Source organism: Cervus canadensis, chromosome 1, assembly GCF_019320065.1.
Source record: "Cervus canadensis isolate Bull #8, Minnesota chromosome 1, ASM1932006v1, whole genome shotgun sequence".
NCBI lineage: Eukaryota > Metazoa > Chordata > Mammalia > Artiodactyla > Cervidae > Cervus > Cervus canadensis.
The window spans coordinates 37,491,287-37,511,979 of NC_057386.1; the positions used below are offsets into that span (position 1 = coordinate 37,491,287).

At 42.7% G+C, this 20,693-nt stretch overlaps 1 protein-coding gene across 3 annotated transcripts in view; it reads left to right on the forward strand.

Annotated features, from left to right (window-relative positions):
- The window catches only part of SMYD4 (SET and MYND domain containing 4), a 41,269-nt gene extending 21,046 nt beyond the window's left edge, over positions 1-20,223 (forward strand). For 2 of the 3 annotated variants that reach the window (XM_043478299.1, XM_043478300.1), the window contains exons 4-11: positions 1,672-1,761; positions 3,126-4,290; positions 13,582-13,764; positions 14,298-14,461; positions 15,697-15,829; positions 16,667-16,783; positions 16,987-17,110; positions 18,390-20,223. In XM_043478299.1, the coding sequence (XP_043334234.1) occupies positions 1,672-1,761; positions 3,126-4,290; positions 13,582-13,764; positions 14,298-14,461; positions 15,697-15,829; positions 16,667-16,783; positions 16,987-17,110; positions 18,390-18,543 (2,130 nt within the window). In that variant the 3' untranslated portion in view covers positions 18,544-20,223. Of the gene's footprint in view, positions 1-1,671; positions 1,762-3,125; positions 4,291-13,581; positions 13,765-14,297; positions 14,462-15,696; positions 15,830-16,666; positions 16,784-16,986; positions 17,111-18,389 lie in introns of those variants that run through there. The other variant, XM_043478304.1, reaches the window with a different exon arrangement.
- Positions 20,224-20,693: the final 470 nt, after the last annotated feature.

The following is a 20,693-nucleotide window of genomic DNA, read 5'->3' on the forward strand; positions in this document are numbered from 1 at the left end:
TTTTTATGTAAATAACATTCTACTGTTAAGCACTGCACTTTTTCCACTTCTCTTCCATTGTATGGATGTAATGTTAATTTGTTAGTGTCTTCTAGATCAATATTTGTTTCCTATGTTTTGTTACTTCAAACAATTCTGTGATGAGAAGCCTTTCATGTATGTTATTTTGCATATATGTGTAGAATAAGAGATTATATCTTTAGGATAAATCCCTAGGAGAGGAATTGCTGGGTCAGTGGAGATACAGATATATATATATATAAATATAGTGTATATGCTCAGTCGTGTCTGAGCCTTTGTGGCCCCTTGGACTGTAGCCCACTAGTCTCCTCTGCCCATGGAATTTTCCAGGCAAGAATACTGGAGTGGGTTGCCATCTCCTGCTCCAGGGGATCTCCAACCCACGGGTCAAACCTGTGTCTCTTGTGTCCCCTGCATCAGCAGGTGGATTCTTTACCACTAACCAACTGGAAAGCCTCAGCACGTATGTATTAAGAGATATATATATTGCTGAATTGCCTCAGTAATCGTGCAACTAGTTTACATTCCCACTAGCAATGCAGAAAAAGTGTATCTCATTTCTATGCCAGCAGAGTATCCTATCAATTTTACTTTTCTTTGCCGATCTGATAAGTAAAAAATAGCATCTCAGCAGAGTTTTAATTTGCATTTTGCTGATTATGAATGAGGTTGAGCATTTTTCATTTGTTTAAGGGCCGTTTATATTTCCCTTGAGAATTGTTCCTATCATTTGCTTATTTTCCTACTAAATTATTGCTTGTCATCTTATTGATCTGTAGGCCTGTTCATAAAGAAGTGAGCCCTTTGCCTATAATAGGAGTTGCAAATATTTTTTTCCAGTTCAGTGTTTGTCTTTTAATATTGTTATTGGTTTTTGCTCCAAAGAAATTTTTTATGTTTATGTGGCCACATTTATTAACCTTTTATGACTTCGGGTTTTTGCGTCATAATTAGAAAGGTATTTCTCACTCTAACATCACTTTGGACCATTCATGTAGTTTCTTCTAGTGCTCTTAACAGTTTCAGTTTTTACATTAAGGTTTTGATCCATTGGGAATTTATCCTAATGAAAGTTTTATCATCTGTTGAGAACCAACTTTATTTTTCCTCAGTGGCTGCTTGTCCCAGTACTTTCATTGAATAATCCCAGTCTTTTCTCTAGTTATTGGAGATGCCACCTTTATGATTATTCCTTGTCAATTTGGTAGTAGAAGAAAGTAGCCTTTATCTGCTTTCATGTTCATGTATTTGACTATCTATGAATTGTTTCCCACATATCATTAGTGTTTCTTCTTGTGTGAATTTCTATTTGCTCCCCTCACACTTCATCATGTGCCAGGTTATACTCCTCAGTTTTCATTTACCTTGAGTGTTGTCTTGTGGCCGACACTGTGTCTGAAGCTTCTGTCTTCAAAATGCTTCACATGTTTATTTCCTTACCTAATCTTCTCAGCTCTGCTCTAAGGTACTTAAAAATGAAGCAGATGAAAAAAAAAAAAAAATGAAGCAGATGAAGCACAAAGAGATCCAGTAACTTTCCCAATTGCATACAGTCTTTTGTAGCAGAGCCCCTATTATCTGAAAAAAAAAAAAAACTCTGAAGATGCTAGTTTCCATGTATATACCTTTAACCGGTTCATTGTTCTTCAGGGAGTATCGCATTCGGGGCCCAACTCTACGGACATATCACTGTGTTATGCCAATCGCTCTGCAGCCCTCTTCCACCTGGGTCAGTATGAAGTGAGTATCAGAATGCCTGGTGTGATTGGAGAGGATCTGCAGGGGGTTTCCGGGGGGACTAGACCTTCATCCTTGCTTCTACCTCAGAACACTAAAATTGGGCCCTGTGCAACTGGTTGAATCGGAACCAAATGGATATCCTCCCGAACTTGTTCTTTCTCGTCGTTCACTTCACTTGTCACAGGTTATTATGTAGGGTGGTGTTGGTTGGCAGGAAGGAGACATGCACGTTCCCCAGGGCTGTGGACTCTATCCAGTGGGTCAGCAGTGCTCAGCTGTTAAGATCAGTTGTGACATACACAGCCATTGCTAATAATGCTTTAGGTTCTAAGTGTTTGCAAACTATTTATTTGTTTGGGTTATTTATTTTTTTAAATAAATAGATGAGTGGGTTTAAGAATATCCCTGTAGGTCTTCCGGGTGGCTCAGTGGTAAAGAATCTGTCTGCCAACTCAGGAGTTGCAGGTTTGATCCCTGGTCAGGGAAGATCCCACATGCTGCAGAGCAACAACTAAGTCCGTGCTCCACGACTATTGAGCCTGAGCCCTAGAGCTCGTGCCCCACAACAAGAGAAGCCACCTCAATGAGGAGGCCGCACACTGCAACTAGAGAGTAGCCCCTATTCTCCACAACTAGAGAAAAACCCGAGCAGCCACGAAGACCCAGCACAACCGAAAATAAAAAAGTGGCGGGGGTGGGGAAAGAACTGTGTGAGTAATCACAAGTTCACACTTAAGCCCTTTGGTCCAAAAGAGAAGAGCAAGAATCTAGCTCCAGTCCCCCGGCAAGAAAAGCCTGGGCTACTGAAGACAGCGATGGGAAGACCTTGTGAAGCGTTCAGCCCTTTATATCTTCCCTGTATTATTACTTCTTACAATAATGATTCCCATATATTAAGCACATACTGTCTTCCAGGCACCTTTTTAACACTTCAGGTATATTACCTTGTTTTCGTCTTTACTTCTATCCTGTGAGGTATTATTCCCATTTTTTCCGATGTGAAAACTTAAACACTGAGAAACTAATTCACTGCACAAGGTCATACAACTAGTAAGAGGCAGAGTCTGTACTGAGATGCCCTCTTAATCACCATAATATGCCCCTTCTATCTGTTAAACTTTTTTCCTTAGAATCAAAAATAGTTAATGACAGTTAAACATAATACCTTCACCATGTATTTCTAATCACTAAACTAAAAGATCACAGTACAATATGATCTAAAGAAATAAGCACATGGTTGTAGTTGCTCTATTTTTAATAATCCTTCACTCACTTGTAGAGTGAAGGATTTTTGTTAAGACTTCCAAGTGAATATTTTAGAGTAGGGACGGACGGTCATTTGGGAATCTCCTTTCTGTTTTTAGACATGCCTTAAAGACATCGTCAGAGCGCAGACACACGGATATCCAGAAAGATTGCAACCCAAGCTGCTGTTGCGTAAGGCAGAGTGTCTGGTGACCCTGGGGAGACCACAGGAGGCAAGCCAGACCATCAGTGATCTTGAAAGTAACTTTGCTGCCAAGCCAACCCTCTCAGCTTCCCAATTTCAGATTCTGCAGAGAACCCTCTGTCGTGTGAAAGTGAAGGTACACGAAAAGGAGAATCTCCCAGAAGTCTTCCCAGAGGCTCTAACCAAAACCTTTGAGGCCGTGGCCCTCAGGGAAGAGAATGAACAAATTCCCAGTGCCTCGTCCTCTGTCAGCTTACATAGAGACCCTTTAAAAGGCCGCTGTCTGGTTGCCACAAAAGATATCCTCCCAGGAGAGCTTCTGGTGAAAGAGGATGCTTTTGTGAGTGTCCTTAACCCAGGAGAAATGCCACCGCGACGTCATGGCCTGGAGAGCAAGTGGGACATCCAAGTGACCAATGGGGACCTTCACTGCCACCGATGTCTGAGGCGCACTCTGGCCCCGGTTCCCTGTGATGGCTGCAGCTATGCCAAGTATTGCAGCCAGGAGTGTATGCAGCAGGCCTGGGATCGCTACCATGGTGTGGAGTGTTCTCTGGGGGCTCTGCTTCTCACACTGGGCGTGTTTTGTCATGTTGCCCTGAGGTCGGCTCTCTTAGCTAGGTTTGAGGATGTTGGCAAAGTCATAAAGAAACTCTGTGGTGAGATGAGTAACCAGGGCATCTGCTTACCTGAAAGCGAGGATCCAGCACAAATACTCAAATATGACCTGAGAGGAGAGGGGGAAAAAAAGGATAAAGCAGTTGAGACCCCAATTCCTGGATGTGATATTAATGGGAAATATGAAAGGAATTATAATGCCGTCTTCCACCTTTTACCCCATACTGAAAACCATAGCCCTGAGCACAAATTCCTCTGTGCTCTAAGTGTTTCTGCACTGTGCAGGCAGCTCGAAGCAGCCGGTTTGCAGGCCTTCACAACAGATCTGAAACCAACTAAGCTGAAAGCTGCAGAGACTCCTGTGTTGTGTGCAGAGCTGAATGTTTGGGGAGTGGCCATGCTGAGACACATGTTACAGCTGCAGTGTAATGCTCAGGCAATAACGACCATCCAGCACACAGGTAAGAGGAAACCTCTCTATTCTGCCTTACAATATTGTTCTTGATAGAGCTAACATTTACAGGGGAGAAAGAACTGTAAAGGAGAACAGTAGTCAAATCAGTGATTTAAGGGAAGACACAGCTGTCTTATGCTTATGCCATCGAGAAGCTCTGTGACTTTAAATTACTTTGATCCTACTCTGCCTCAGCTTTCTCATCTGTAAAATGGGTAGTTTAATCTCACGTAACTTTACAGAGTTGTGAAGCTGATGTGCTTATTTGTAAAAATAAAGTTAAAAATCTTATCCCCCCCAACAGTTACACTGTTAATTTTTGTTTTAACTTTGTTTTTGTTAAAATTTTGTTTTAAATTTATTTCAAATTTTATTTATTTATGGTTGTGCTGGGTCTTGGAGAAGGCAATGGCAACCCACTCCAGTCCTCTTGCTTGGAAAATCCCGTGGACGGAGGAGCCTGGTAGGCTGCAGTCCATGGGGTCACTAAGAGTCAGACACGACTGAGCGACTTCACTTTCACTTTCATGCACTGGAGAAGGAAATGGCAACCCACTCCAGTGTTCTTGCCTGGAGAATCCCAGGGACGGGGGAGCCTGGTGGGCTGTCGTCTATGGGGTCGCACAGAGTCGGACACGACTGAGGCAACTTAGCAGCAGCAGCAGCAGTGCTGGGTCTTCATTGCTGTGCACGGGCTTTCTCTAGTTGTGGTGAGCAGGGGCTCCTCTAGGTGTGGTGCAGAGGCCTTTCAGTACAGTGGTTTTTGCAGAGCATGGGCTCTGGGGTGCCTAGGCTTCAGTAGTTTTGGCACGAGGGCTCAGTAGGGGTGGTACACAGGCTTAATTGCCCTGCAGCATGTGGAATCTTCTTGGATCAGAGATCAAACCCATGTCTTCTGCATCTGCAGGCAGATCCTTAACCACTGGACCACCAGGGAAATCCTACACTGTTAATCTTTTATTGCGAAGGAAAGCTCAAACAATCTGGACAAAACAATCACGACAAACAAGACTGCAGACAGAGCAGGGTCTGTAATTAAAGTATCAGAATCTTAACTTATTCCTGTGACACAGCTATTCTTGTCTCTTCTCTTTTCACCTGACATATTTTCCCCTCCATTCTTCTGTTTTAAATTTCCAAGAGAGGAATCTGGCCCAGCACAGCTTTTCATGCAATACTGTTATAGTGGGCTGTATGACTATTTCTAATCAAACATGGATTACCATATCTATGTTTGAGCTGCCTTTGGTCTCAGGGCCATTGCTAGACGCAGACCAGGCTAGCCCTGTTTTCCTGAATTAGACCCTGGAGATAAGGCTGTTAAGGCAGATGGGGAGGGTACCTGTGCCCAGCATCCTGAGTGCCACCTCTAATACGATTGTACTGACAACAGATACTATTATTAGCAAAGAAATGGTGTTTCCAACATTTCTGTTGTTTGATCTCCATTTTAACAGTGTGTTTCAATTCAATCAGCTCACGATACTTTTCTCAATTTCCTAATTAGCTCTCTGGAGGGGAGGAATGAGGTCATATCTACACCTAGGATTTATAGGCAGATATTAAATGTGGCTTCACTGAACTATATATGCTTAGCTCTTTTGTCTCACATGAGGTAATGTAGAATTCTGTCAACCTTTTGTTTATATTTTTTATCTCTAATTTTAATTCAGCTGCCAAGTTACACGGTGTATAGGTATTTCATTGGACATATTTTGGGGCAGGACTCAATTTCCCATCCTGAAGCACAGGAAACATCCCAAAATAGCACTGGCCTCATCCCATGATACAACAGAATCACACTGCATGCCAGTCTCCATTTTCTTCTCTGCCTTTTGCTGCTTTGAGCCATCGCTGCCTTCTAAAATATATCTGTTGAGTGTTTCTCCAGAATCGTGTTTTCCCTTGGGTGCTTTCACTGGCATTTTAAAAAATACTGTTTTCATTTTGTTTTGTTTTTCTGAATATAAAAAATAGTATATGGAGCTTCCAGATTATACAGCAGAAAGCTACCACCTTTTGATTCTATTGTGTCTTGCCTCTAAAATACTAAGTAGAACATATGAGAAAAGATACAAATGTCAGTAGCTTGCAAAACTATGGAAACTGTTGTCTGGGAAAAACAATAGAGGTGACCACTAACTCAGGCTGAATCCTTGAGGCAGGATGGCAAAGCCAGAGAGACGAACATGTTTTCCATCCACCCTCCCTCATTGGCCTCCCCTTTATGGTCAGAGAATCGTAGCCTAAATGTTTTTGTTCCCTGTGCATGATATTGCATTGCAGTCAATTTTTTATTTACACAGCAAGTTTTGGGTAAAATTTTTCATAAGTTGTTAAGAATGAATTTTGGTAAGAAGAATATGTATAGTCAGGAACACTTGTATCTTCTGTGGCTGAAAAGGACTAGGAAAATAGATATGTACCATAATACTGGTCACCTGCAGTGATCGGAAAAGGATTGGTGACTCTGTCTTCATCTGTGAGGTTCTAGTGTTTTATGCATGATTTATTCTTACTTATGCTTGAAATGTATATACATAGAAAAAACAACACTAGAAGTAAAAATACCAAAATCTTAATTAGCAGTGATGAATTCTGAAAGTGGAAATATGGGTGATTACAGCTTTCTTTGAACAGTTCTGTATTTTTAAAATTAAAAACACGTTTTCACACTGTGGTAACATTATTCTAGTAAATTTAAAATTGGTTGTTTACCTTTCCCTTCATTCTAGGGAAACGAAAAACATTCAAAAAAATAGTTCACAAAGCAAAAGATAGGAAAATTATAAAAATGAGTCTATAACAGTAAATATAAATGGACTAAACTCTATTAAATGAATCTTTTAGGTTGGGTCAAAAAGATTAAAATCCAACTATATTCTGTTTACAAAAAGTATTAGTTGCTCAGTTGTGTCCGACTCTTTGTGACCCCATGGACTATAGCCTGCCAGACTTCTCTGTCCATGGGATTCTCCAGGCAAGAATACTGGAGTGGGTTGCCATTCCCTTCTCCAGGTGACACTTGAAACAACGTGAAGTGTTTGGGCAGGACATGTCAGAAATCACAAGCAAATCAGGGTATTAATGTAAAACAGTAGAACCCAAGGTAAGATATCTAGTAAAACAAAGAGGCATTTTATTTTGGTAAAGGATACTTTTCTGAAATATATCATCAAGCTTAGCTCTCAGGAACATTGAGATTGTGTCTGTAAAACAAAAGTGACTATACAAGGAGAAACTGGCAAAAACTTCATGGTTAAAAGAAACTTTAATATGCCACTCGGATCAAATATATTCAAAATAAGGATATGGAAACGAAGATAACATAATAAAATAGGGAATTCAGAAATATAGTCATCAAAGCTTGTGTCCTATAGACCAAGGTTTAGCCAGCTTTTTCTGCAAAGGGCCAGATAGTAAATATCTGGGGCTTTGCAGACCATATGGTCTCTTTTGCAGCCATTCAACCGCACTTGTAGCGTGAAAGCAATGATAAATAGTATACAAATAAGTGTGCCTGGCTGGGCTCCAATAAAAATTTATTATGGACCCTGAAATTTGAATTCCTTACGATTTTTCATTTCATGCGAATTTTCTTTTGAACCGCTTACAAATGTAAACACCAAACTCCCCTGGTGGTCCAGTGGTTAAGAATCCACCTGCCAGTGAAGGGGACATGGGTTCAATCTCAGGTCCTGGAAGATTCCACAGGCCGAGGAGCAGCTAAGCCCGTGGGCCACAACTACTGAAGCCCTCACCCTGGAGCCCACATACCGCAGCAAGAGAAGTGCCCGCAATGAGAAACCCTCTCACTGCAGCTAGAGAGTGGGCCCTGCTCTCCCTGCAATTGGAGAAAGCCCCATGCACAGCAACGAAGATCCAGGGCAGCCAAAAATAAAAATAAATAAGTGATTTTTAAAAATGTAAAAGCCAATCTTAGGCCACATATGTACAAAGAAGAGGCAGCAGGCAGGATTTGGCACAAGACTATACAGTTTATAGGTTCCTGATAGAGACAGAAGTTTGACAAATCCAATTAAGAAATCCAGGGGAAGACGCCCCAAAATTAGAAACAATGAAGGGGTGTAGCCAAGAATATAAATTTATTTTTGAATTTCAAAATACTAAGTAGACAACTTTGTAGAAAAATAGAAATTGCCTAAATTTTTCCAGAGGGAGGAGAATGCTTCAAAAGTCCAATGATTATGGAAGAAATTGAAAAAGTTATCAAAATATTTCCATAAAAACAAGCTAGACCCACTCTTCTCTATGTGAGTTCTTTAAAACTTTTAAGGAACATATTTAACTTTAAAGTACTTTTAAAAGTAAAGATACTTTTAAAAAGATCTTTCAAGAACAGAAAGATATTTTTATATCTTTTTTATATAATTTAAACATTATAAAAATATCTGAAAATATAATGATATTTTTATATCATTTTTATACCTTATAAACTCTTCCAGGACATGGGTACAACCTAGTACCTTTTCCCACTCATTTTACAAAGCCCAGAATAAAAACTATAGACCAGTCTCACTTGTAAATAAAGATGCAGAAACCCTGAAAAAAAAAAATCACTGCTGTGTCACATCCAGCAGTTTATTAAAGGAACATTCATATATAACCAAGTAGAATCTCTTTCAGAAATGCAAGGATATTTTAATTTGGAAAGATATAAAAGAAGGCTTGGATAAATGCAGACACATGCCATGTCCTGAGAAGGAAAGACTGAAAACTGTAAAAACGCCGATTTCCCTGCATTGACCTAATCAGTTTAATGCCATTTCCAACAAAATCACGATTGGGTTTTTCTTAAACTTTGACACTGTCCTAAATTTCTTCTTGAATAACTGGGTAGGAATAGCCTTTTTGTTGTAAAAAGTACTGATGGGACTTAGTACTGCTAGGTTTCCTATCAGCATTGAGCTACAATAATTAAAAGCAGTATGGTACTGATATGATAGCCCCCCAAAAGTATTAGATTCTTTCTTTCTTCAAGTCATTAAAAAATTAAATATTGAAAAATTAAACCATAAAATATCTAGAGAAAGATAAGTGAATTTTTACATAATTTTAGGGTGGTCAGAGAAGCTTTTCTAAAGTATATAATACCAAATTTCGGTAATTAGAAGATAGCTAGATTTAACTTAAATACCAAATTTCAAAAACATTATCATCAGAAAAGAAGATAGAGAAGGTAGGTGAAAGAGGTCCTTGAAGGAATGAAGACACTGGATGGGGGACAGAGAGTTCCTGTTCTGTCACTCTTAACCACTAACTCTCAGTGTGAACTTGGGCAGGTTACTCAACCTCTGTGTGGGTCCGTACTCTAATATGGATAATGAGAGGACTAGGTGAATCTCCAGGCCTCTGGGGAGGCTATTTGCAAAAATGACCACAACTTCTGTGGTCCCATCCCTATATGTTTAACTCCGTTTGAACTTGACATTGCTTTTTCTCCCATCAAGAGGTGGAGCCTATTTCCCCCTGCTGAACCTCAGTTTCACCAGTGGAATGCAGTAGAAGTGATGTTATCTGACTTAATGAGTCTCAGCCTTAAGAGACCTTGCAGCTGCAATTGTTCTTAAAATGATGGTGTGGCCTCTGAACAAGCCTGGGCTAGCCTCTCAAAGGACCACATGCACATGGTTGTAATCCTAAAGGTAATCTCAGGCAAGACTAGCAGAAAAAATATTCAGCTGAGCTCAAGCAAAGTTTTTGGCACACAGCATTGTAAGAAATGAAATAGTTGTTGGTTTAACACTCCCCACCGCCCAAAACCCATAAAGAAAAATGAAAATGTGAGTGACAAAATGAGAGAACAGCAACTGTGCAACTCTTAAAATCAACTTTTAAAAATATACTTAGTGATGAAAATGTTCTAAAACTGGATTGTGGTAATGGTTGCACAATTTAATTTCCTTAAAATTGTTGAATTACACTTAAAATAGGTAAATTTTATGGTATATTAGTTAAATCTTATATATACATAAGCAAGCACTTTATCAAAGTAGTAATAAAGATGATCATTTCTAACCTCTCTCTAGTAATTTAAGCAAGATACCCTTTTTTTCCCTATCAGATTGCCAGAGTTGCTTTGTTGTTGTTGTTGTTTTAAATATAGTATACATCTCAGGTTAGAATATAATGAGATGGCCATGACATACTAAGTGAAGAGAAGTAACTTACAAATCACTATGTGTACCATGTTGCTAGTTATGTTAAAAATTCCATATTTAGGGCTAGAAAGAAAACTTACATAATGCACCAAAACCTTATAGCTGACTTGAAAGGATTATAAATGACTGTTACTTTCTCTGTGATTTTCAGATTGTAAATTTTTTCTGACTCCCATGTATTTCTTTTGTAATTTAGCTTCTTTAAAAAATAGTTCACGTGATGAGAGCACTTTTTAAGGCACTTGATACATGCTGCAAAATTGCCCTCCAGGAAAGCTGTACCAGTTAACACGCCCACCAGCAATGTTCACTTTCATTTTTGAAGTCAGTCTAATTTTGTCTCCGTCTGCTAATATTTCTAATCTTATTTCATCCCTTTTTATTATTTCTTTGGGGTTCCAACACCTCCCAGTTTAGTGTTCTCATTGAATTTCATTAGCAGCTGTTTCATTAGTAGCTCAGAAGAAGGATTAAAGTGTTAACTTGGATAGATTTTGACAAAAACCTATAAAAACGTATGTTATTATCTTTGCATAAATCCTATTTAATCATAGTTCCTCAGGAACCTCTCTTTGGCACTTATTTGAAGGAATAGAACTGGCCACCAATGAAACTCCAGACCTTGGTATGTGCGGATCTGTCTGGGTGAAACTGGCATATTCGTGGTGTGTCTGGGTTCAGGTCGTAAAGGGGATTAATGAAGTTCTGCAGGGGTTCAGGTCAGTTCACTACCCTTTTACTCTTCAACCACTGGGAATCTACCTTGCATGGGGATCCTTGATGACTTGCTTTACACAGAAATTTCTTGTTTCATAAAATATCTGCCAAGAGAGGTATATCCCGAAAGTATTATAAATGAATGTTTTTTTTTGACTTGAATCTCATTTTAAATGTACTAAGGATATTAGTGAGGTGCCCTTTCCATAAAATAAAGAATTAGTCCCTCTTTTTATGTTTTTTTGTTTGTTCTGTGCACAAAAGGTCACAGATTTGCTTAAGGTACCTACACATTCTCACTTTCTCTGATCTCTGCTAATAGATGACTAATGCAAAATATTGAATAACTTTTAAAATCAATACTTAATTTTGTCGAGATAATTAGAGAGAGATTCAACTCTGACATAAAATACTCACCCCACCCAGTTCCTGGGCCTACTTCTGTTAGAGGATAATCCATAAATAATTCACGAAGCTGGCATTACTCACAGCATTGTGATAATTTTTTTCTGGGAAAATTTTAGCAGCTGTTCTAATATAGATTGCCAGTTATCAGTAGTTGGCAATGCAAGTCAACTTTTAATTATGCAGAGGCTGATTATTCAGACTACAAACTGTTTGTGCCCTGTGCTGCTCCTTCCCGCGGCCTCCTTACCTTTTAGCATTTCCACTGCTCGTTAGCACATTTACCAGAAGGTAGGCCTTGGACAAGGGTAGGGGAAAGGATACTAAAATCAGTTATGCATTTAGGAGACGCACTAATGAAAGATTTCAATACAGTGTAGAACTGTTGACTAAAATTGAGTCATTTGGATTCCCTGTGAATTTTATTTACTTGTTCTAATCCTAGCTCTCCACGGCAGCAGGTAATAGAATTGTCTGCAGAGAGACAGTATTATTCCTATAGCTAATGGTTTCCTTTCTAGAACATTTTCACTTGATGGTTTATATTTTCTTTATTTATTTCATATGTGCCTACACCTCATTATTTGGTGACTGGTAGATTGAGACTCTTGGCTTGTACGGTGATATCACAATTAAAATGATGGTTTATCAGTTTTCCAGAAAAGTGAAATTTCCCTTTCAAGTACCAGTATCTTTCATATTTCAACCAGCTTTGTTGGAAATACGATCTGCTCGTGCTTACACCAAGGTTGCGGAACACAGCTTAAACCTTTCTGTACACTCAAGGTTGTGTGTGCCGTGCATTCTCCTAAGATGTGTATGGCCGTCACAAAAGTCCGTGCAAGTATGGTGTGAGTCTGAGAACCTCTGCTTAGGTCAGATGTACAGTTGTAGTAAAACTCAGTGGTGCTAGTACTTCTGTTTGCCCCAAGGCTGTTATTCTCGTATAAGTTCTGCCTCCTCCCAATCTGTCACCGGCTCCTTTGCCATTGTCAGAAATCCTGCATCTTATTAGTTGTCTGTTTCTGGACTGTTGTGGGCTGAGAAGTTGAATAGCTATGCCAGTTAGAGTTACGGCTAAAATAAGAGCAAGTGGGCCCGCAGGAGAATAGAAGAATTCACATATGAATATAAGTGCTTGAGCCTTGGTGCAGAAATAGCCCCCCCCCCCCCAGCCCCGCTTCCTTCCTAATTTTCAGTCACGTGGTTAAATTGCTGATTGTGTTTCAAAGAAGAGATTGTTTGGGATATGGAACTGGAATAGACATAGCCCAGGACTTCCCTGGTGGTCCAGTGGTTAAGACTCCACACTTCCAGTGCAGGGGGCACAGGCTTGATCCCTGCTCAGGGAAGTTCCACATGCTGCAAGGTGTATCAAAAAAAAAAAAAGTAATCCAGAGATTTTTTTCAGTGAGTACTACTACTGACTGATATCCCATCAGATTGGGACAAAGAGCAGAATAAAGGGGTGAGCATAAGAAATATTGATTTTTTAAAAAATAGATTAAAAAAAAAGATGATAGGCCTGCTTAGGATAGCGATTAGGTTACCTGTTCTATTAACCCCCCAAAGACCAGTTAAACCAAAGCACTTGGACTATAAAAGTCTTTAGGAAGTAACTTCAGCAGGTGCTCTGATTTCCATGTCATCATGAACATTATGCAACTGTCTTGTCTAGAAGGCTCCCTACTGATAATCCCTTTTTTATTATTTTCTACAAATTCTAATCTTTGGATTATTTTTGGGGAATTGAGACACAGTGGTTAGGTTCCAGGATTCTGGTGGACTTTTCATGTGCTCATTTGCTTTGCTTCCTGGGGACCAGAGTTAGCTCTGAGTCATGCTCCGTCTGATTTATATCAGATCCGGCTTGCGGAGCTCTGACTCAGCCGGGCTTCAGGCCTGATCACCCAGCTCATCATCTGAGGAATGGAGGGCGAGGCCAGGATGAATGTCCTGACACATTTTTCCCCTTTCTCCTCTTGCTCTTTCAGGATCTAAAGAGAACCTCATTACCGACACCCAGCAGGTGCGCCTTGCCACAGCCCTTTTCCCTGTCGTCAGCCTCCTGAACCATTCCTGCAGCCCCAACACCAGCGTGTCCTTCATTGGCACCATCGCCACCATTCGGGCATCACAGCTGATTAGAAGAGGGCAGGAGATCTTCCACTGCTACGGTGAGCCATCCATCCTCCCCTCTGCCCACCCTTCTGCAGCAGAAAAGGATGGGGTGAACTCGCATGGGCAAGCCACAAAGCAGGTGCCTTTCACCTGCCCAGGGAGAGTCTGTTTGCTGGTGGAGGCGGTACAGAGCTCCTCACTAGGCCCTGTTGTGTCTCCACTGCTGTGTATCTCACTGCTTGATCCCTGTAAGCATCCTATTCTGAAAATGGACTGGGAACAATTTCTTGGCTTCTTTTTCTTCCTGTCCCCATGACTTTGAAGCCTGTTTCTATAGTTACACCCATGTTTGAGTAAAAGGTATTTGTTACATGATGTGACAGACCCTCCACTAAGCTGAAGTCTTTTTTTTTTTTTGACTGTGATGTGCAGGATCTTAGTTCCCTGACCAGGGAGGCAACCCGCTGTCCCTTGCAGTGGCAGTTCAGAGTCTTATCCACTGGATCGCCAGGGAAGTCCCCTGCAATCTTTTAAGCAGTGTCTGGTGCTCCCTCGGTTTCAGTGTTGGCCAAGCGTGGTCTTTCTGCAGGACCGCACGAGAGCAGGATGGGCGTTGCTGAGAGGCGCCAGAAGCTGAGGTCTCAGTATTTCTTTGACTGCGACTGTCCACCTTGTGAACGTGAGAGGCAAAGACCCTCGGCGGGGCCTGGTCGGGAAGCCTTTCGTTGTCACCGTTGCAGAGCGCTCCTGCAGGTGAATCTCTTTCTCCCTTTTCTTCTCTTCTCGTGGCTTTTCTGGGACATCAGTTATCCAGCTGAAAGGCCTGAAATCTTTAGCAGGATGCTGTTGGGACTTGGAGATGCTGAAAGCCATACTGTCTCTTCCCCACACCTTGATCACCCCCTACAGGAACCACAGGGAAGGGTTGGGATTCATGCTCTCTCCTGCAAAGAGCAGAAAATCCCACCTAAACTGAGTCAGGGTTGCTCCAGTAAATCACGAGGAAGCCCCAGGTTAAGCGTGCTTCAAATACACTGTAGTCCAGGAGCTCAGAAGTGTCACCAAGACCCAGTGTTTCTTTCTGCCCGCTTAGCTCCATTTTCTCTGTTATTTAGCCCAATCTCAGAGAGACTTCCTCCTTGCGGTGGCCAGATGGCTGCCTTTAGCCCCAGCCTCAGACCCTCCCAGTCCAGAAGGATAAAAACATACAGACCCTTAACAGAGATCTGGGCAAAAATCGTACTGTGTTTCATCAACCCAATACCTGTGGCTGGAGGGAAATCAGAGGCACAGAGTTTCCCTCCAGCCATTTGGGCCAGAGGGATGGGCCATATCAGAGCTGCCTGCTCCCCGCTCAGCTCCCAGGCACTGACTGAGGAAGGGGGAGGAAGGACCCTCAGGAGAAGTTAGGGTGCTCTTACCAAATGGAGCCACGGATTCTGGCATCTGAAAAATACCAAATGTCTTAGGGGACCTGTAGGTAGAACATGGAGCTGGTTGTGTTGGAAAGCTGAAGTCACAAGAAGCCCAGCGTCAAATGTGGGGAGGCCTCACCCAGAACCTTTTCATGTTGGTTTCCTTGTGGCTTTTTCATAACCCCTGGAAATATGTCTGTCATCCAAGTCCTAGCCCCAGAGAGAAGTAAGAGGAACTATAGAAGCCGGGTGGACTACAGTTCATGGTGTTGCAGAGTCAGACACGATTGAGCGACTAACACAGAACACAATGCCAGTGTGGAAAGAGACTGTGGTCTGTACCAGTTTTAATTTGGTTGCAGTCGCTAAATCTCAAGTAAGACTCAGCTGCTGCTTCCAGTACAGTCGCTGCCATCAAACCAAATCCAGATCCAGTCCCCCTTGGTCGTTGTATGTTACGGCAGGAGTCTCCTTCCCCCACAGGGTCAGAAGTTCTGGAGTGAGGCTGTGGGGTAAGCACGTGCAGTGTCGCTAGCTGAGTCTGGTCAATAAAGAGAACACTGACTTCCGCAGGGAGATGATGTTCTGAGCTGTGGCGGCCCAGCTTGTATGGAATCAGTTAGCAGAGACCTCCTGGTCTCCCGGCTACAGGACCTTCAGCGGCAGGTGGGGGCGGCCCAGAAGCGTCTCAGAGACGGCAGACTAGGTGAGACTGGCTCCCTGTTTTGGTCCTCCAGCCCCTTCCCTTTTATTCAGTCTGAGTTCACCTTGATCTCAAGGATACTCAGTGAAGATTGAAGCGTTGAATTTAATTATCCCCCAGCCAGCCACAAGATGGCTATGTAGGCCAGTGAGACCAAACCCTTACCAGCTCAGCTTGCATGATGTCCTTGAAAAAGAGCCAACTGATATAAGCTGTTGTTCTCTTAGGCATCAGAGAGTTAGTTAAAGACTAATGGGTTATCTCTGACATCTGTAATCTTTTGTGCATATCCAGAAGCTCAATGTCACTTATGTAAGTTCCGGAGCCTTGTGACCTAATTTCCTAGAGAAGCTGTTCTACACTCATCAGAGCCTATCTCTCTTCTACAGAGCAGTGGGGCGTGTGCCCAGTGGATTTAAGTGTCCTGCTTTTTCCAGAAAGGGAGTTACAAAACCCCTCATTACCCTGGAAAGCTCTGCCTTGGGGCTTGACGTCATGTGAATTTACTTACGTTACTTTTTATGAAAGTTGACCTTTTTGCTTAGACTTCTGAGTCAAGAGAAGTAACGGCCATGCATGGAATGTAGCCATCCCACTTCAAATTGAAGTTGGAAACCTAGAGCACGTGTGGGGAGGCCTCACCCAGCACCGTGTGCTGTTGAAAGAGAAAGCATAAGGGAACAGCTTTATTGGACCCAGCATTGCGGGTTGATCACAACCCAGGGAGACAAAGTGGGATTTCCACATTCAGGCCTAGCCGTAGAGGATTTAAGGGCTGGAATCTCATTTCTAAGACTGGATTTGTGTCTGTAATGAGTCCACTTTCCTTTGAATTGATAGAGCTCGCCATTCAGCTGTTGCTGGGGTGTCAGAGTGATGCCGAGAGCTTCCTGTCTGCGGACCACAGCGTGGTGGGAGAAATCGAGGACACCTTGGCCCAGGCCTATGCTGCCTTAGGTAATGGCCTGTGTCTGCATCTTCCGCTCCGAGGAATCAGCCTGCCTTGTGTGTGCAGTCGTGACCTTGGCCTTGTCTGGTTGGGTCTCTCAGTCTTTCATCTGAGGCTACTCTCCCTTCCATTCAGCTTTCCTTTCCCAGAACAAGTTCATCCACAGCTGACTGTGGTTCTCGGCTGGATCCAGATCTTCCTGTCTTTGCAGGGGACTGGGAGAAGTCAGCGACCCACCTTCAGGAGAGTCTCCGAGTAGTGGAGGTCCACCACGGGCCATCCAGTGTGGAGATGGGCCATGAGCTCTTCAAACTGGCCCAAGTCTTCTTCAATGGGTAAGTCTTGTTTGCTAGCACTTTGCTGGGCCACATACTGATTTTATACGAGGCTCTTCTGTGTGTTCCTTTTTGCTCCCACAGCGCCCTACTGCTCTGTAGAAGAGAGATGAGGCTCTGATGAGGGCTGAACAGTTTCTCTAGGAAATTAGGTCACGAGGCCCCGGAATGAAAATAAAGTGAAATGTCTTTATTTCCCCTTTAGGAGTGATCCCTTCCTTCTGTCCTGCTGACACATTTGTCGCTTTAGAATTCCCTCCTGGGAGATAACGGGGAAGCTCTTAGCTCTGAAGGGAGTTTCCCTGGGAGAAGTTGCCTCAGTGCTCCCCCCTCCCCATGCCCACCGTCATAGCAGTTCTTAGCCATTCTTCTCAGTCCCCTCCTCCCTCCCTCCCTCGGCACTCATTCTCAGCACCCTCAGCCCCAGGCCCTCTTCCTTCTTCCTGGTCCTATTCTTTTTAAAGCAGTTGTAATCAAGCATGAGTCTTCTTGCTCCCCAGGGGACGTCTGGCAATGTCTGAAGACGTTTTTAATTGTTAGGACTCGGGGTGGAGGCCAGAGATACTGTTAAACATCCAACAGTGCATGAGACGGCATCACCACGACCCCCAGCTAAGAATTACCCGGCCCCCAAATGTCAATATCGTCTAGGTTGAGAAACCCAACTTTAAAAGTTGTAAGAACAGTGGGGTTGATGAGCTGATGGCCTCATCCACTTTTGTAACTGGGATCAATAGGAGGCCCCACTGTCTGTATTTCTAGATGGAATATGTCCAGCCTTGATAAAGCTGCCATTGGTGTGGTGAAATGTTTGAAACTCGGTCCTGGGACTGTGTGGTGGGTGGGCCTGATACCCGAGACATAGAGGCAGCCCATTCGGTCAGAGAGAGGGCAAAGAGCTGCAGAATCAGGTCACAGACGGACCTGGTGACTCTTGAGACAAAGACTCCTGAGTAAACCTTGAGTAAATACAGGACCATGTGGTCACAAAGACTCAGACTTGACTTAGCAACTGAACAACAACAAAAATGCCGGATGAGCACTTTGAGACCTGCCTGTCTCTCAGTATCTTGGAATCTTTGTACTTTTTTTTGTAACTTTCATTTCAGACTCTACCTTTCAGTGTGATTGTGAGTCTCATCTGCCCTTCTAGACTATAGGGTTCTTGAAAACAAAAGTTATCTACTCTGCACTCTTCACAGGATGTGAGTAGGCCCTCCACTAATGTTTGCCTGATTGAATACATGGGTTCACTCCTCTTTACCTCCTTTTGATTCAGGTGTGCAATACCCGAAGCTCTGAACACAATACAGAAGGCAGAGAAGGTCCTGTTGGTACATTATGGCCCTTGGAATGACGAGATCCAGGAGCTACAAAAGATGAAATCCTGTTTATTGGACTTGCTGCCCATCCCTGAGGGACCTCAGGAATAGGGTGGGGTGAGTTAAAGAGCGTCTGTTGCTACTGAGCTGTCACCTAAAAACACAGGACCTGCCTGACAGTCACAAGCCTGGTGTATGGGATGGGGGCGGACTTGGACAGCATCGCGGTTAGAGACAGGCTCACCTATTTTGATGGATGTTTTTTGAAGTAGTTAACTACTCTCCAGCACAAATTCCCATTTCCCAGAAAAGACTTCAAACTGGTATCTGGAGAACCTAAGCCCTTTAAAAGGATTTTAGCTGATCTGCAGGCATCTGGATGTTAGCCTAGGGTTTTGGCTAGACGCCACCTCTCTAAATGATGATGTCTGCTTCACTGGAACATTCCTATGGTTTCTAGCAGTAATGAAATGTTGTGTACCACTCCAGTGGGAACTTAAACTCTTAATAGTTGTGTTGTAATTGAAAAATAGTTATAAAGCCAGAAGTCAGTGAGGCTCCTTACCTCTAGAGAGACAGTTTCATTTATGTTATCTAGCTTCCTCAGATCCTTTGTTTAAACCAGTAGTGTATAAATTATGAATAGAGAAATAAATATGGGGCCATTTTATTGTTGGGCTAGGATGGCAACTCTCAATTTGTTTTCTACTAGTTTTCCAGTCCTTGTTCTCTGGATTTCACTCTATACTCTTGGCTGACTCACTGACCAAACACTAATAAAATCAAACTTGTAGCGAAGGCTTTATAACACATCCTTTCTGAGTTATGTTTATTAGCAAACCTGAAAAGAGATTGCTTTTTTTCTATCTCCCCAAGCAGGCAAATGAAATACAGACTATGTAAGTACTGAAAAGGGGGAAAAACAGCTTCAGAAGATGCTGAGGGTGTGGGCCTGGCTGCTTGTGGTTTCAGACCTAAGAGACAAGCTAGGAAGGAAAACTGTTGTCTACCTGGTTGTATAGCACTGGTCTAGACGTTTTTGGCATCGGGGACTGGTTTCATGGAAGACAGTTTTTCCACGGACCAGGAGTGGGGTGGGGATGGTTTGGGGATGATTCGAGCACATTATGCCTGTTGTGCACTTTATGTCTATTGTTATTACATCAGCTCCACCTCAGATCATCAGGTGTTAGATCCTGGAGGTTGGGGACCCCGGTCTAAACCCCATGAGAAGGCCAGAGTCTCTGGATCTGAACCCTGGGTTCTCTGTCACCACTGGGGACCAAGTGGTTCAGATGAGTTAGTGGAAAAGAATTCACACTGCTTTGAGAGCTTGCCCACCCCATCCATGCCCAAGAAGTGCCTGGTGGTTGCCCTGGCATTTATAATCAGGAACTGAATGGCCTTGAAGCTGTCTGGCAGTAGCTTTTCAAGAAGCCGAGTGTTCAGAACACGGTTTGCACTCAAACCTTTGGATGAAGGGCAGGCAGAATCTCGTTTATCTTCCTTTCTACTAACTCACTGTGGCAGAGGCCATGGCCAATGAGATGTTTGGGTAGAGCTGACTTTCAAGAAGAAAAATTTAGTCCTGTGGCCAATTCTGTAGTTGTTCTGTTCTTGAAACACTTGGCACGTTTCAAGTTCCTGAAAAAAAGGTTCTGCTGTACTTTGTAAAATAGGCCCACTTCCTTAAAAAGAATGTGGGTAGAATTTTACATCACAGACCTCATTTTTATGTGAACTTAAGAGCTTTCTTTAAATGCTCTATAAAATAAAGAATTATTTCCTGAAGTTACAAGCTTCCTCCCTGTTCTGTCTGCATGTTAACCTGTGTTGTCAGGTGACATTAGCTTGACAAGGGGATTATCTGTGCATGATTTAAGACCTAAAGTCCAAGACTTGCCTGGGGGTCCAGTGACTAAGACTCCACACTTCCAAAGCAGGAGGCCCAGGGAAACTAAGATCCCACATGCTATGTAGTGTGGCCAAAAAATAAAAAACCTGAAGTCTTGTGCTTCCCAGGTGGTGCTAGTGGTTAAGAACCCACCTGCCAAAGCAGGAGACATAGAGACACAGGTTCAATCCCTGGGTCGGGAAGATCCCCTGGAGGAAGGCATGGCAACCCACTCCAGTATTCTTGCCTGGAGAATCCCATGGACAGAGGAGCCTTTCGGGCAACAGTCTACAGGGTCGCAAAGAGTCGGACATGACTGAAGCAACTTAGCATGCAAAATCCTGTGTGTTTAAGAGCTGGCTCCACT